General features: G+C 39.0%; 1 protein-coding gene across 3 annotated transcripts in view; it reads right to left on the bottom strand.

Moving 5' to 3' along the window:
* Window positions 1-5,155: 5,155 nt before the first annotated feature.
* Window positions 5,156-12,975, bottom strand: part of LOC150076514 (trafficking protein particle complex subunit 11-like) — a gene marked incomplete at its 3' end in the record, with an annotated part of 510,629 nt that continues 502,809 nt past the window's right edge. For all 3 annotated transcript variants that reach the window (XM_090388020.1, XM_090388018.1, XM_090388019.1), the window contains 1 exon segment: window positions 5,156-5,260. In XM_090388020.1, coding sequence (XP_090244146.1) covers window positions 5,156-5,260 — 105 coding nt within the window.

The raw sequence follows: 12,975 nt of genomic DNA, 5'->3' as shown, positions 1-12,975 counted from the left end.
CTGAAAATGGTGGACTCTGTGCAACACAGTTTCGAATAGCATCTCATTGGGGACGTCGACTACATGCTGTTTAATGCTTGCTTTCAAATCGGCAAGCATCTATAATGGTAAACCCTGTCTTTCAGGTATCTCCACAGGCAGAAATCACAGGGATTGAGATCTGCTGATCAGGCTGGCCAGAACTGCGGAAAGTCATTAGAAAATATTTCCGAACGTTGAACGGAGCAGTTCCTTCACTTGTCGACTAATGTGGGGAGAAGGCACCATCTTGCATGAACAGTATGGTCTCCAAGTATTGCCTTTCTTGCAGAGCGGGAATAATGTGATCTCTTAGAAGAACACAGTACAGTGCACTAGTTACCGTACACCTTACGGGGGTGGGGGCATGAGTTGTAGATTCTTCAAAGAAAAATGGTCCAATTATAAACTCTGCTGTGAATCCACACCATACTGTAACGTAAGGACTTTGTAGTGGTCTTTCATGCATTTACAGCCCCACGAAGAGTGAAATGTGCCTTATCAGACCACAAGATCATTCAAGCCCATGTATTGTCAAGTTCCATACAAGCCAGAAATCGTAGAGCAAAGTCTATTCATTGTTGCTGATCACAAGACTTTAGTTCTTGCACTACGTGAATCTTGTATGGGAACCAGAGTAAAATTATTTGAAGCACTTTAAGTACAGCAGACCAAGGAAGGTTCAAATCTCTTGACACACCTCTGGCAAGCACTATTGACTGATACTGTTTGGCATTCTGACCTGGAGGCCATTGCAACCGCCACTTCATCCACTACCTCCATTCCGATATGTGGTCATCCCCTGCCTGGAATTACACCTAACTCCCCCAGTCACTTCAAATTTAATTATTAGTTTTCGAAGCCCCACTGATGTCAAAGGTCCTTCATGCAAACATTTAAGTTTCTGATATTCACATAGTGCTGCATTAGCCTTACTATTATTCTGGTAGAACAGTTTTACTAAAAGAGCACGTTCCTTTTTTGTAAGAGCCATGGTGGTTATTGACGGTGGCATCAGCCTTTCTGCTTTTATTTAAGAGGATGCAATTTTCATAAGCAGCATGTCTTGAAGTAAATGACAACTTTTACATATGTGCAGTGCTGTTTTTCCCCTGGTTGCGGAAATTTGAACTAATTTTTTTTCTTCTACAAATCACTTCTCCATACCCTAAATGACAGATGGAACGAACTTCCATCTGTCATTGTAGAAGATGATAGCTTAAACATATTCAAGGTGGAACTAGACAAACATTTGGAGCAGGTGGATGAGTGAAATGAGAAGGGTGTGTGTGTGTGTGTGTGTTTTGGCTGATGCTATATAAGCTTGCTTTCTTGCATCATGTGCCCTTGCTAATGCTAAATGACATACCCACTGATTTTCACAGCACTAACTCTAATCATTTTGATACTAGGGTCTCCTGAATAGGGAAACTTATTTTATAACCATCTGGTGTATGGGTATATATGAATGCAAGCTGCCACAACTGATGGAGTTAAGACTTTCAGCACAGAATGATAATAGGGTATCTCAAGCAATCAGTCTCTACGTGACATTTCAATGTAACTGAAGATTGCTAGGTCGATGAATGGTGATGTGATCTTCAAATGGAAATTTACTAGTGCCAAAACTGTCATTAAATGACCCAGAAAACCTTACAAGCTGATGGAATGTCCTTTTAATTTTTGTGACAGGAGAGCCTTTGCAAGGCTCTCCTGTCACAAAAATTAAAAGGACTGACGGTGCAGAAAGTTTTATAGAAAGTGACAGATAGCTTGGACTTGGATGTCATGATATTCATGTATTGAGTATTGGTGGAGAGAAATTATCTGCTGATCAGCTTGCTGCTAAAAATTTAAGGAAGATTTAAGGTCATTTATCAACAGAGAAAAACTGATTTGGAGAACAACTGTACAATACGAATGAAACAGATTTAAATAAGATGTTACTCACAAAACAATGGCAAAAAAACTTTTCTCATCAGGATACAAAAATATCTCAAGAGGGAATTACAGTGGATGCTTGCAGCAGTGCAACTAGAACTCATAAATTTCTGCTATTTATTGCTGGTCAAACAAATAATTCTAGAGGTTTTAAAAATAAAAATCATTTGTCTTTATCAGCTTCCTGTCATTCACAAAAATCAATGACGGGCTCTGCATTATTCAAAGAATGTTTTTTTTTTTGCAAATTTTTAGTTTTGGTAAAGAAATACTTGAAGAAAATAAACTTACATTCTTTCTGAATAATGCTCCTTCACATCCGAATTTTGAGCAACTTAGAGAGGGGATCATAAAGGCCATGATTTTACTACTGAATATAACATCCCCGAACCAGCCTACAGATCAAGGGAGTTCTAGAATTTTTAAAGATCAAGGGAGTTCTAGAATGTTTAAAAATCAGTGATGTATTTAAAGAGATAATTATGAAAGTTTAAAGAGACGATTATGATTCCAGTAACTATGAATATTCTTCATTATCTTCTTAGATGATAATGAAGAAGATAATAAAGATAATGAAGAGCATAGTTTATCCAGTTACTAGAATATTGAGTCTTTAGACAGGGACTCAGTTTGAAAAGAGACTACTATCAAGCAGAGATCTGAGATGCCTACAGGACCACTATAACATTGACTATGCATTTAAAGGGTTGATTGTGAGAAAAATGTAAGGGTGTTGGGAGTTTGGTTAGAATTGTCTGTTCTTTTCTGGTAGTTGAAAAACCTGAGAAAGTCATTAATAATTGCAAAAGACTCTGCATCTCAACCAACTGCACCCAGTTCAACTAGTAAACTGAAGCCACCTGTAGTTGTGAATATTAAAATCACCAAAGAAAATTACCTCATTGTTAAGAAAGTTAGCCTGGTGAAAGTTGAGTTTCAAAGAAAGGAAGTTAAAGAGTTAAGGGCGATTAGTGGAGTTGGGAGAAGGATAGAGACAACAGTTGAATTTTACAGAATGGGATAGAGAAGTTTTAAGCTAGAAGAGATCAAAAAGAAAACATTCCAAATTAGAAAGTCTCTGACAAGGAATATTGGATTCAATGTATACATAAGTACCAACTTTGAAGCAGAGGAATCACAAAACAAATAATTAAAGAAACTGAGACAAGTAACGGTAGAAGCAAGCAATAATTGGAATTTTTTTCAGAAAAAAGTATGTGGGGCTTGGCACACTATGGGTGGAAATGGCCATCACTAAGATAGATTAAAAAATATACAAATTTGTGAATTTGAATGAGGAAGTTTTTTGGGAGGTTTAGATCATTTTTTGCAGATAAGTACCAGTTTGACTCTTCTTCTCCCTATTAGTTTGACTATTTGTGATGCATTCAGTAGATAAAGTAGAAAGGGGACATATATACATTAAGGAAATTTTTGGATATTGAGTACACACAGCAAGAATATACCCAGAGAATATATTTTTATTTCTCCAGGCCAATGCTTCCCCCCCATATCCAGTCACTAGCTTGCAGAAAAGAGGTAACGAGATTAGAGCTGATATGAATGCCTCCTAGAGTATTAACAATAGGTTTTGTCTGGTGGACAATCTGGCAGCTAACCTGTGAAAAGTTTTAGAGCTATATTCCCCCAAAATGTAAATAATTCTAGATCTGTAAGTAATGGCTAACCTATAATGGGCTTCAGGAGAAATTTATGATGTAAACTTATTGTACTATTGGACAAGTGACAGCTGTTTCCAGCAATGGTGGTGGTTGTTGTTTATTGGTGCAAGAGTAGCTTAGGCTATAATTATGGATCCTACCTAGGCTATGTGCCTAGCCTAGGTAGGATCCAGCAATAGTGTGTGATTTTCTGTTCAAACCAGGTGACCAGGCAGTCACATCTATCCATCAAAAACTCCTGGCTGTTTATAGTGACCAGAAAATTGATTAAAGTAATGTCCAGAGGTAGCGCCAATGATTTTGGAAAGGTCATTTTAGCATAAAGGACAAACTAAGAGCTGGAAGACCAATGTCTGTCATAAATAGTGATAACAAAGAATTCACCGACTAGCTCATTCGAAATGAACAGGTGCATAACCACCAGACAAATGATGGACACTGTGAAAATGTCAAAAGGAAGTGATTAGACCATCATCAACAGGTTGAGAAACAGAAAAATCAGTTCTTGGTGAGCTGAAAACAAAACTCCTGGCTGTTTATAGGGACCAGAAAATTGATTAAAGTAATGTCCAGAGGTAGCGCCAATGATTTTGGAAAGGTCATTTTAGCATAAAGGACAAACCAAGAGCTGGAAGACCAATGTCTGTCATAAACAGTGATAACGAAGAATTCACCGACTAGCTCATTCGAAATGAACAGGTGCATAACCACCAGACAAATGATGGACACTGTGAAAATGTCAAAAGGAAGTGATTTGACCATCATCAACAGAAAAATCAGTTCTTGGTGAGCTAAGCAGCTCACATGAAAGATGATGGTCATGAGGAAAGAGATCTATGAAGAGAAGTTTGGTGCTGCCAGTCATGTGTGCTTTAAAGGGGTCATTATATACAATGAAACATGGTTCTTCCATCATGACCCATAAGCCAAATGACAATCCATGAAATAGGCACATTTGATCATTGGCAAACTTAGGCCACCTTCGTCATGATCAAACTTTCACCATGTTAATTGATTTTATTATCAAAGAAAGATATTGCTTGGCTCAGGAAAAGCTTAATTCAGCTCTGAAAACCAAAAGACCTGAACTAAATCATCGGGACATCAAGTTTCATCGTAATAACAAAAAACCACACACATCATTATAGTAGTAGAGGCATGTAATGCAAGAAAGCAAGAGTATGAGCTTCTGTAGCATCATAAGCACCAAAAATAAAAAAAAAAGTAAAAAAAAAAAGAATTTCACACATCTAAAAGTTTGCCCAGTTCCTCCTTGAATTCTTTTAAGCTATCAACTTCCACAACGGCAGATGAAAGTTTGTTCCAGCAATTAACCACCCACTGGCTAAAGGCAAATTTCCGCACATCTATTCTACAACTTTTATGACTTCCTTACATAACAATTTATGGGGAGAACTTAAAAATTACAAGATCCTTCAGGGAGAATGATATATATTTGTGATCACAGATTCAAATATTATTTTAACATATTAAAAAGCACATAAATACTCACCTTTTCCACTGAATAACGTAAGATCCTAGTGGTAAAGGGTTGAATAAAGCAGACGGAACCACAAGGCAGAAACATTCAGAAGCCGATTCTTTGTGTGCTAGAATAACTATATGCATATATATAAAAAAAAAATAAATAAATATAAATACACATACATACACACATTTAGTTTTGTTATTAGTCAAATTTTAATAATTAAAGTATGTTATTGTTATTATTAGCCATATGGTGAGGGAGAGAGTCAAAAGCAGAAGGGAATCACCAAGAAAGAGAAGAATGATGCAATCCAGCTCAGGACCCTGGGTGTGCCAAGCCAATACTCACCAGATGTGCGCCCTTGGGGTTAATATGTATGTCTTTACTTCACAGTTAATCATCGCTCTAAGATTAGTAAATCTTATTCAGGAATACAAATATAACTAATTCACCCATAAATTGTTATTTGTATTTATAAGATTTTTAGAGCCAAAATGAAAACATTTACACCAATTAAAACACACACTATATCTTCAAACAGGCCTATGGGGCTGGGAATTTCCATACTATAATAATTAATGATAAACACCAGCCAAGAAATTGAACTGAAAATTTACTATAAAATGAAATAATATACAGTGAAATGTGATGAAAATAAAAACACTGATTAAATTAAGTTACAATATAATTTAAAATATAGTTAAAAGCAATAAAATTATCTAAAATAAACTGGGTTAAAAGCGATAAAACAATGAAATCTGGAGCTTTCGGAGAACTGCCGTCTCCTTCTTCAACAGCATACTACTAGTGCTAAGACACATCCTTAAGTAGCAGGTCCACGGTACTCATGCGCGTGATCATCAGACACATGATCTACATTCTCCATGCGCGTATCAGAAACGGAAGTGGCTCGGGAGCGTGTCAAACAGAAACGGTCATCCCTTCTGAGGACAACTGCCTCAAACAGGGGGTGTAAACGGATCCCCATGTCCCTATTAATAGTATTGTGACTGGATAAACCGATTCGCAAGCTCTCGAGCCACTTGCGTTCCCAAAATCCATGGGCGCGGTCAGTAATGACCGCATCTTCAGGGGAGATCCGATGCTGCTTTTCCCAGAAATGCTCTGCCACAGCAGACCTCGCATAGTTAGCAGTCTTGATAGCGGTCGTGTGTTCCCCCAGACAGTCCTTTAAATGTCGCCCCGTTTCCCCCATTGTGAGGAGTGTTATGTGGGGGAAACGGGGCGACATTTAAAGGACCGTCTGGGGGAACACACGACCGCTATCAAGACTGCTAACTATGCGAGGTCTGCTGTGGCAGAGCATTTCTGGGAAAAGCAGCATCGGATCTCCCCTGAAGATGCAGTCATTACTGACTGCGCCCATGGATTTTGGGAACGCAAGTGGCTCGAGAGCTTGCGAATCGGTTCATCCAGTCACAATACTATTAATAGGGACAGCGGGATCCGTTTACACCCCCTGTTTGAGGCAGTTGTCCTCAGAAGGGATGACCGTTTCTGTTTGACACGCTCCCGAGCCACTTCCGTTTCCGATACGCGCATGGAGAGTGTAGATCATGTGTCTGATGATCACGCGCATGAGCGCCATGGACCTGCTACTTAAGGATGTGTCTTAGCACTAGTAGTATGCTGTTGAAGAAGGAGACGGTAGTTCTCCGAAAGCTCCAGGTTCATTGTTTTATCGCTTTTAACCCAGTTTATTTTAGATAATTTTATTGCTTTTAACTATATTTTAAATTATATTGTAACTTAATTTAATCAGTGTTTTTATTTTCATCACATTTCACTGTATATTATTTCATTTTATAGTAAATTTTCAGTTCAATTTCTTGGCTGGTGTTCATCATTAATTATTATAGTAAAACACACACACACACAGTTAAAATAAATAAAGCACATTTATAAATAAATTAAGTGCTAGTATAACTATATGCATAAAAAAAAAAAAAAACATATATATATATATATATATATACAAAGGGTACTAGGAAAGTTTTGCAATACAGCTTTGTTTATTTAATTTTTTCAAAGTAATTTCCTCTACATTCAATACACCTCTCCATCCTCCGAAACCAATCTTTAAACCAGTTCTGCCAAGTTTCACTAGGGAGTAAAGCACACTCGTTGTCCCAAGCCCGTAGAAGGTCTCATCACTGGAAAACCGCCTCCCTTTTAGCTTCATTTTCACATGCGGGAACAGTGCAGAGTCACAGGGAGCAAGGTCTGGACTGTAGGGAGGGTGCTTGAGAAGTTTCAGTCCTGTCGTGGTCAAATATTCGGTGCAGGCTTTGGCGTGGTGAGCTTTAGCATTATCGTGATGGAGGTACCAGGTGTCCATTCTTGACTTTGGCCGCAGGTTCTTCATAGATCCAATGACTTTAGGCAGGCATTGTTCAGTATACCACTTAGCTGTGACTGTCTTCTGCGTATCCAAAACGACACGTTCCACAATTCCACTCAATTTGAAAAATACAGCTATCATTTTCTTCTTTACAGATCAGGATTTTCTGACAATTACGGGTGTGTCGTCATCATCAAAGACCCAAACTTTGTTTTGAGCCTTGGTCGGCAGATCGTAATAGTACAGCCAAGTCTCGTCACCTGTCACGATGTTGTTCACATACCGAGATTGCCCCTTATCAAACTTTTTTAACACCTCCCGGCACCAAGTCACACGTCGTGTCATCTGCTCTTCAGTCAGTTGATGCGGCACCCAGAGAAAACAAAGTTTCTTCACGTGCAAATGATCTTGCAGAATCGAACGAATTGCTGGTGCATTTAGGCCCAAAGTATCCTCTATCTGTTGGTAGGTCACTCGCCTGTTTTCGTCAAGCATTTTCCTCACAGCAGTAATGTTTTCCTCCGTAACTGACGTTCGTGGCCTTCCCGGCCTTTCAGAATCCTCCAGAGCGAAATTTCCCCTTTGGAATTCTCTATACCACCTGAATATCGTTGCACGATGTGGACAATCATCATCTAGTGCAAGAGTCATTTCTTCTAAGCACTGGTCTATTGTTAAACCACGCACGAAATTATACCGCTAAACTGTCCTTATCTCATTTCGTAACCACGATGCCATCGCAAGCACTTTACACTCTCACTACTAATGAATAACTGAGCCCATCGACCTGGCGCGGCAGCTACTATACACGTATGAACATGTCTCAACATGCAGCAACAAGCAGCTTCCTGTGATTCATTGTTGCGTCACATTGCAAAACTTTCCTAGTACCCTTTGTATATAGGGTGATTCAATACCAGTGCGACAAACTTGCAGGAGGTGTAGGGGGCACAAAGACGAATCGGAATCACATAACATTGCAGGGTCCGAAATGCCTTCGTCATGCGGTAGAGGACGTTGAATGGGAGGGTGCGTGAACAGCGATCCTGCTGGAAGTCAGCATTTGTGAACCAGTTCCCGAGGCAGTAGGATGGACGAGTATTCAAACGTTGAACTGGCCGACGTGCACCTCGCGTGTGGAGTTGCGGACTGTAACGAGTGCGCCGCTCTGCACTTGTACCACGAACGTTTCACGCACAGGCGTGCTCCTCATCATACGATTTTCGCACTTGTGCACAGAAGGTTATGTGAGACTGGTTGTTTCACGAGAGGTACCATGAATCGAGAGCGAACAACGAGGACACCAGACAATGAGGAGAATGTCCTACGTCTTGCAGAAGGCAATTCGAGTACAAGTACTCGAGCGATAGGCCAATGATTGGGTATTTCCCAATCCACTGTATGGAGGATACTGTCAACAAACCAAATGAGTTCATACCATCTGCAACGTGTCCAATCATTGGAGCCTGTGGATTATCCACTCCGGAGGACTTTTGCTACTTGGTTTCTTCAACAGAAACAGTTCGCAAATGCTGACTTCCAGCGGGATCGCTGTTCACGCGATCTCCCATTCAACGTCCTATACCGCATGATGAAGGCATTTCAGACCCTGCAATGCTATGTGATTCCATTTTGTATTTGTACCCCCTACATCTCCTGCAAGTTTGTCGCACTGGTAGTGAATCACCCTGTATATATATGCGTGCGTGTGTGTGTGCTTTTGCCAGTTCAGAGATGCAATCTCTAAGGTTAATCCTAACCTCCAAATTTCTATTTTCTTGTAACGCATTCACAATCTTCATTATTACCGCCAGGCCTTGCATACCGCAAGTTCGATTAATGCATTTTTCAGTTAAACTATTTGAAAAAAATTATACCACTTCTTACTTTACACGATGCAAATTTCCAGTTAAAGTGATTATTTTTTTATCTGATAATTGAAAAAGATTTGAATCACGTGCTAAGCATACTGCACATCAGACAGGCAATAAACAAGTGTTTGCCCACTGCCCGCCTAGGTGTGTTCCATCAACCATTGGAGGAAGACTTGTTACCTATTTGTCTCCCGCTAATAAAGTTACTTGCATTTAAAAATTCAAATTTTTAAATGAGCCAAATGGTAAAAGAACTAGATGAAATCTTTCATATCGCAGAGTACTTCAAACAAAAGGTTTGAGGTTCTTCTGCGATATTTATTTCGTCAAGGCCTAGAGAAGATTATTGTTCGCTATCGGAAATTAATTGATGAAAAAAAAAAAAAGAAAACCAAAACTGTTCAAATGGCTCTGCTCAAATATTTCCGTAACAAATAGTTTCTTCATTGTGTATTTTATGCCAGAGGTTCCCAAACTGTCTAGGTTCATGGCACCCTTAATGTCGCAGTAATATTTTCACAGTCCCCCGAGGCAAAAAGAAATTACTAACACTTCCGTTTATTAAGTAGTTAGGTCCAAACAACTTAATAAGCAGTGTTGAAACTGTGAAGTACCTCGAGCTAGTAGTTTGTGCGGTGTCCGACAGATCAGCATTAGTAGAGATATATGATGCAAGAAAGCAATCTTATAATCATCAGCCAAAAAAAAAAAAAAAAAAAAACCGCTCCCATTTCACCCCTCTGTTCGTTCCAAATACCCGACCAGCTCTGACTTAAATTTATTTAGGCTATCAACTTCCACAACAAAGGATGGAAGTCTGTTCCACCAACCAACTACCCGCTGGCTAAAGGCAAACTTCCACACATCTCTCCTACATCTGTCTTTCCTCAATTTGAATTTATGCCCTCTCAGGTGATTATTCTAAGATGCCCTCTCAGGCAATTATTCTGAGAAGCCTAGTGCCTAGTCTCCAGACACTGTAATTTGCAAAACTTAAGCCTTTCTTCATAAGAGCAACCCTTTGTTCCATTCACTGATCTTGTTGCCCTGCGCTATACTCGTTCCAACAGCTCTACATCCTTCTTAAAATGTCTCCAGACCTGTATACAGTACTCAAGGTGTGACCTGACCACTGTCTTATACAAGGGGATAATCACCTCCTTACCCCTGCTAGAAAAATTCCTGTATATCATTGACAAGACACCACGAGCTACTCTTGCAGACTGTCTTCACTGCTCAGAAAACTTCATATCTGACTGCACAATTATCTCCAGGTCCTTTTCGTTCTCTACCACTGTCAGTATAGTACCACAGAGTTGATAAGTTATTCTGGGGTTATTGCTTCCCATATATAGTACTTTACATTTGTCAATATTAAACTTCATTTTCCATCTCTCAGCCCATGTACTCAACTTTTCTAGATCCTGTCACAGCAGCGTACCCTCATTAGTGTCATTAACAACCCTGCCAACCTTCGTATCATCTGCAAACTAGGACATTAAGCCTGATATATCATCATCAATATCATTTATAAATATAGAAAACAACAATGGACCCAACACTGAACCGTAAGGGACTCCACTAATAACATTAGTCCACGATGAGCAGTGTCCATTGATTACCAATCTTTGTCTTCTCCCACTCAACCATCCCTTTATCCATAGTAGAAATTTGCCTCAAGAGTCACACTTCTCCAATTTGTTAAGCAGTCTTCCATGTGAAACAGTATCAAAAGCCTTTCTAAGATCCAAATATATGACATCAAAGTTATTCCCTGCATCCAGTTCCTTTGTGACCATATCATAGTATCCAATCAAATTAGTCAGGCAAGACTTTGACTTAACAAAACCATGCTGTGTCTGAGCTATACCTGAAGTCTTGTCTAGATGATCCTGCAGTGCTTCTTTAACCAGTGTCTCCATTCATTTTCCTGGAAAAGAAGTTAAACTAACAGGTCTATAATTACTTGTGTCAGCCTTTGATCCTCCTTTGTGAATTGGGGTCACATTTGCACATTTCCAGTCTATGGGTACCTCCCCTGAGTCCAAGGAAGCTCTCATAATTATGGCTAAGGGTTTGCTTACTTCCTTTGCTGCCTCCTTTAATATAACTGGATAGATCCCATCCACCCCGGGTGCCTTTCTTGTGTTTATCTTCAACAATTTCTCCTCCCCTTTCCTCTCAGTTATTACAAAATCATCTAGCTCACTACCAGAATTTAATTCACCTCTGGCATTCCCCTCCCTGCATAACTCCTCATGTGTGAATGTAGATGCAAAATACTCATTTAGTTTGTCAGCCACCTGAGCATCATCAACAGTTGAACCATCAATATCCAGTGGACCAATCTAATTCATCCCTTTCCTTCTAGAGTTTACATAGATAAAGAACTCTTTGCTGTTTTTCTTTGCATCCTTTGACAAAGATTTCTCATAATCTGTCTTTGCCTGCCTAATCTCCTTTGTGACCGATATGATAGATATAAGCTGGTTACAGACCAGCTTATATCTATCATAGGCTTCCATGTCACCCATTAATTTATATGTATCCTATGCATTTTTCTTCTCTGACATATGTCTCATTAATTCATCTGACATCCATTTAGGCCTAAACCTTGATCAACATTTCTTAGTTGGTATGTAACGCCTAGTAGCCTCCAAGATAAATTCTTTGAATGCTTCCCATTTTTAATTTGCTATTGCTAACATCATCAGTTGGTCCCACCATATAGAATTTAAATACTGTATCAGACCACCATAGTCGCCTTTACAAAAGCAAAAATCCTTTCCTTTATGCCTCATGGTAGTTACCTGTTTGAGTAAATTCCACTTCAGCACACTGTGATCACTGCCACCTAGTGGTTCCTTTATCTGCAGATCCTTAATGCATGAAGAATCACTACTGATAATCAGATCAAGAGTATTACTCCCTCTAGTTGCCTCCTGAACATGCTGATGTAGAAAACAATCATCCAATAAGTCCACAAAAGCCTTGCTATTGTGTGAGTTATCAACTCACAAATTCCAGTCAATATCAAGGAAATTAAAATCCCCTATTATAAGACTCTCTGATTTACTGACCCACTCTATTTCCCTGTACAGTTTCTTATTATAGTCATCTGAGTCATTAGGCCTATAGCACACTCCTACTCTCAATTTTGATCTCCCAATGGTTATGTCACACCAAACTGACTCAACACTGCACTGTGCAGCGATGTCGACTGGCTTTACTTCCTTAGATTTTATGTGTTTCTTAACTAATAGCTATAGTATGAATCAGAGCTGTAATACTCAATATGTTCTACGTTGATAATAATATTAGTAAATTAATAAGAGGAGTATACCTCAATATAGTACGTGGAACACTTCCGTATGACACCCTCCAGAAATTAAAACGGAAAAAATGAAAAAATCGACAACTTACCGGTACATTAAAGTAAAATATAAATAATTAAAGTAAAATATAAATAATTAAATAATCAATTTAACACAATTCAAAACAATTAAAATTCAAATTAACGCAATTAAAAGAATCTAACGAAAAAATTCAAAACGATTTTCCTTCCTGAAGCTGACAATGCTTTTCGACCGACTGTCGTGATCACAGGAA

Source organism: Mastigoproctus giganteus, chromosome 13 (genome assembly GCF_048544385.1).
Source record: "Mastigoproctus giganteus isolate SK-2022 chromosome 13, ASM4854438v1, whole genome shotgun sequence".
Taxonomy (NCBI): domain Eukaryota; kingdom Metazoa; phylum Arthropoda; class Arachnida; order Uropygi; family Thelyphonidae; genus Mastigoproctus; species Mastigoproctus giganteus.
This window is presented reverse-complemented; position numbering and strand designations above follow the sequence as displayed.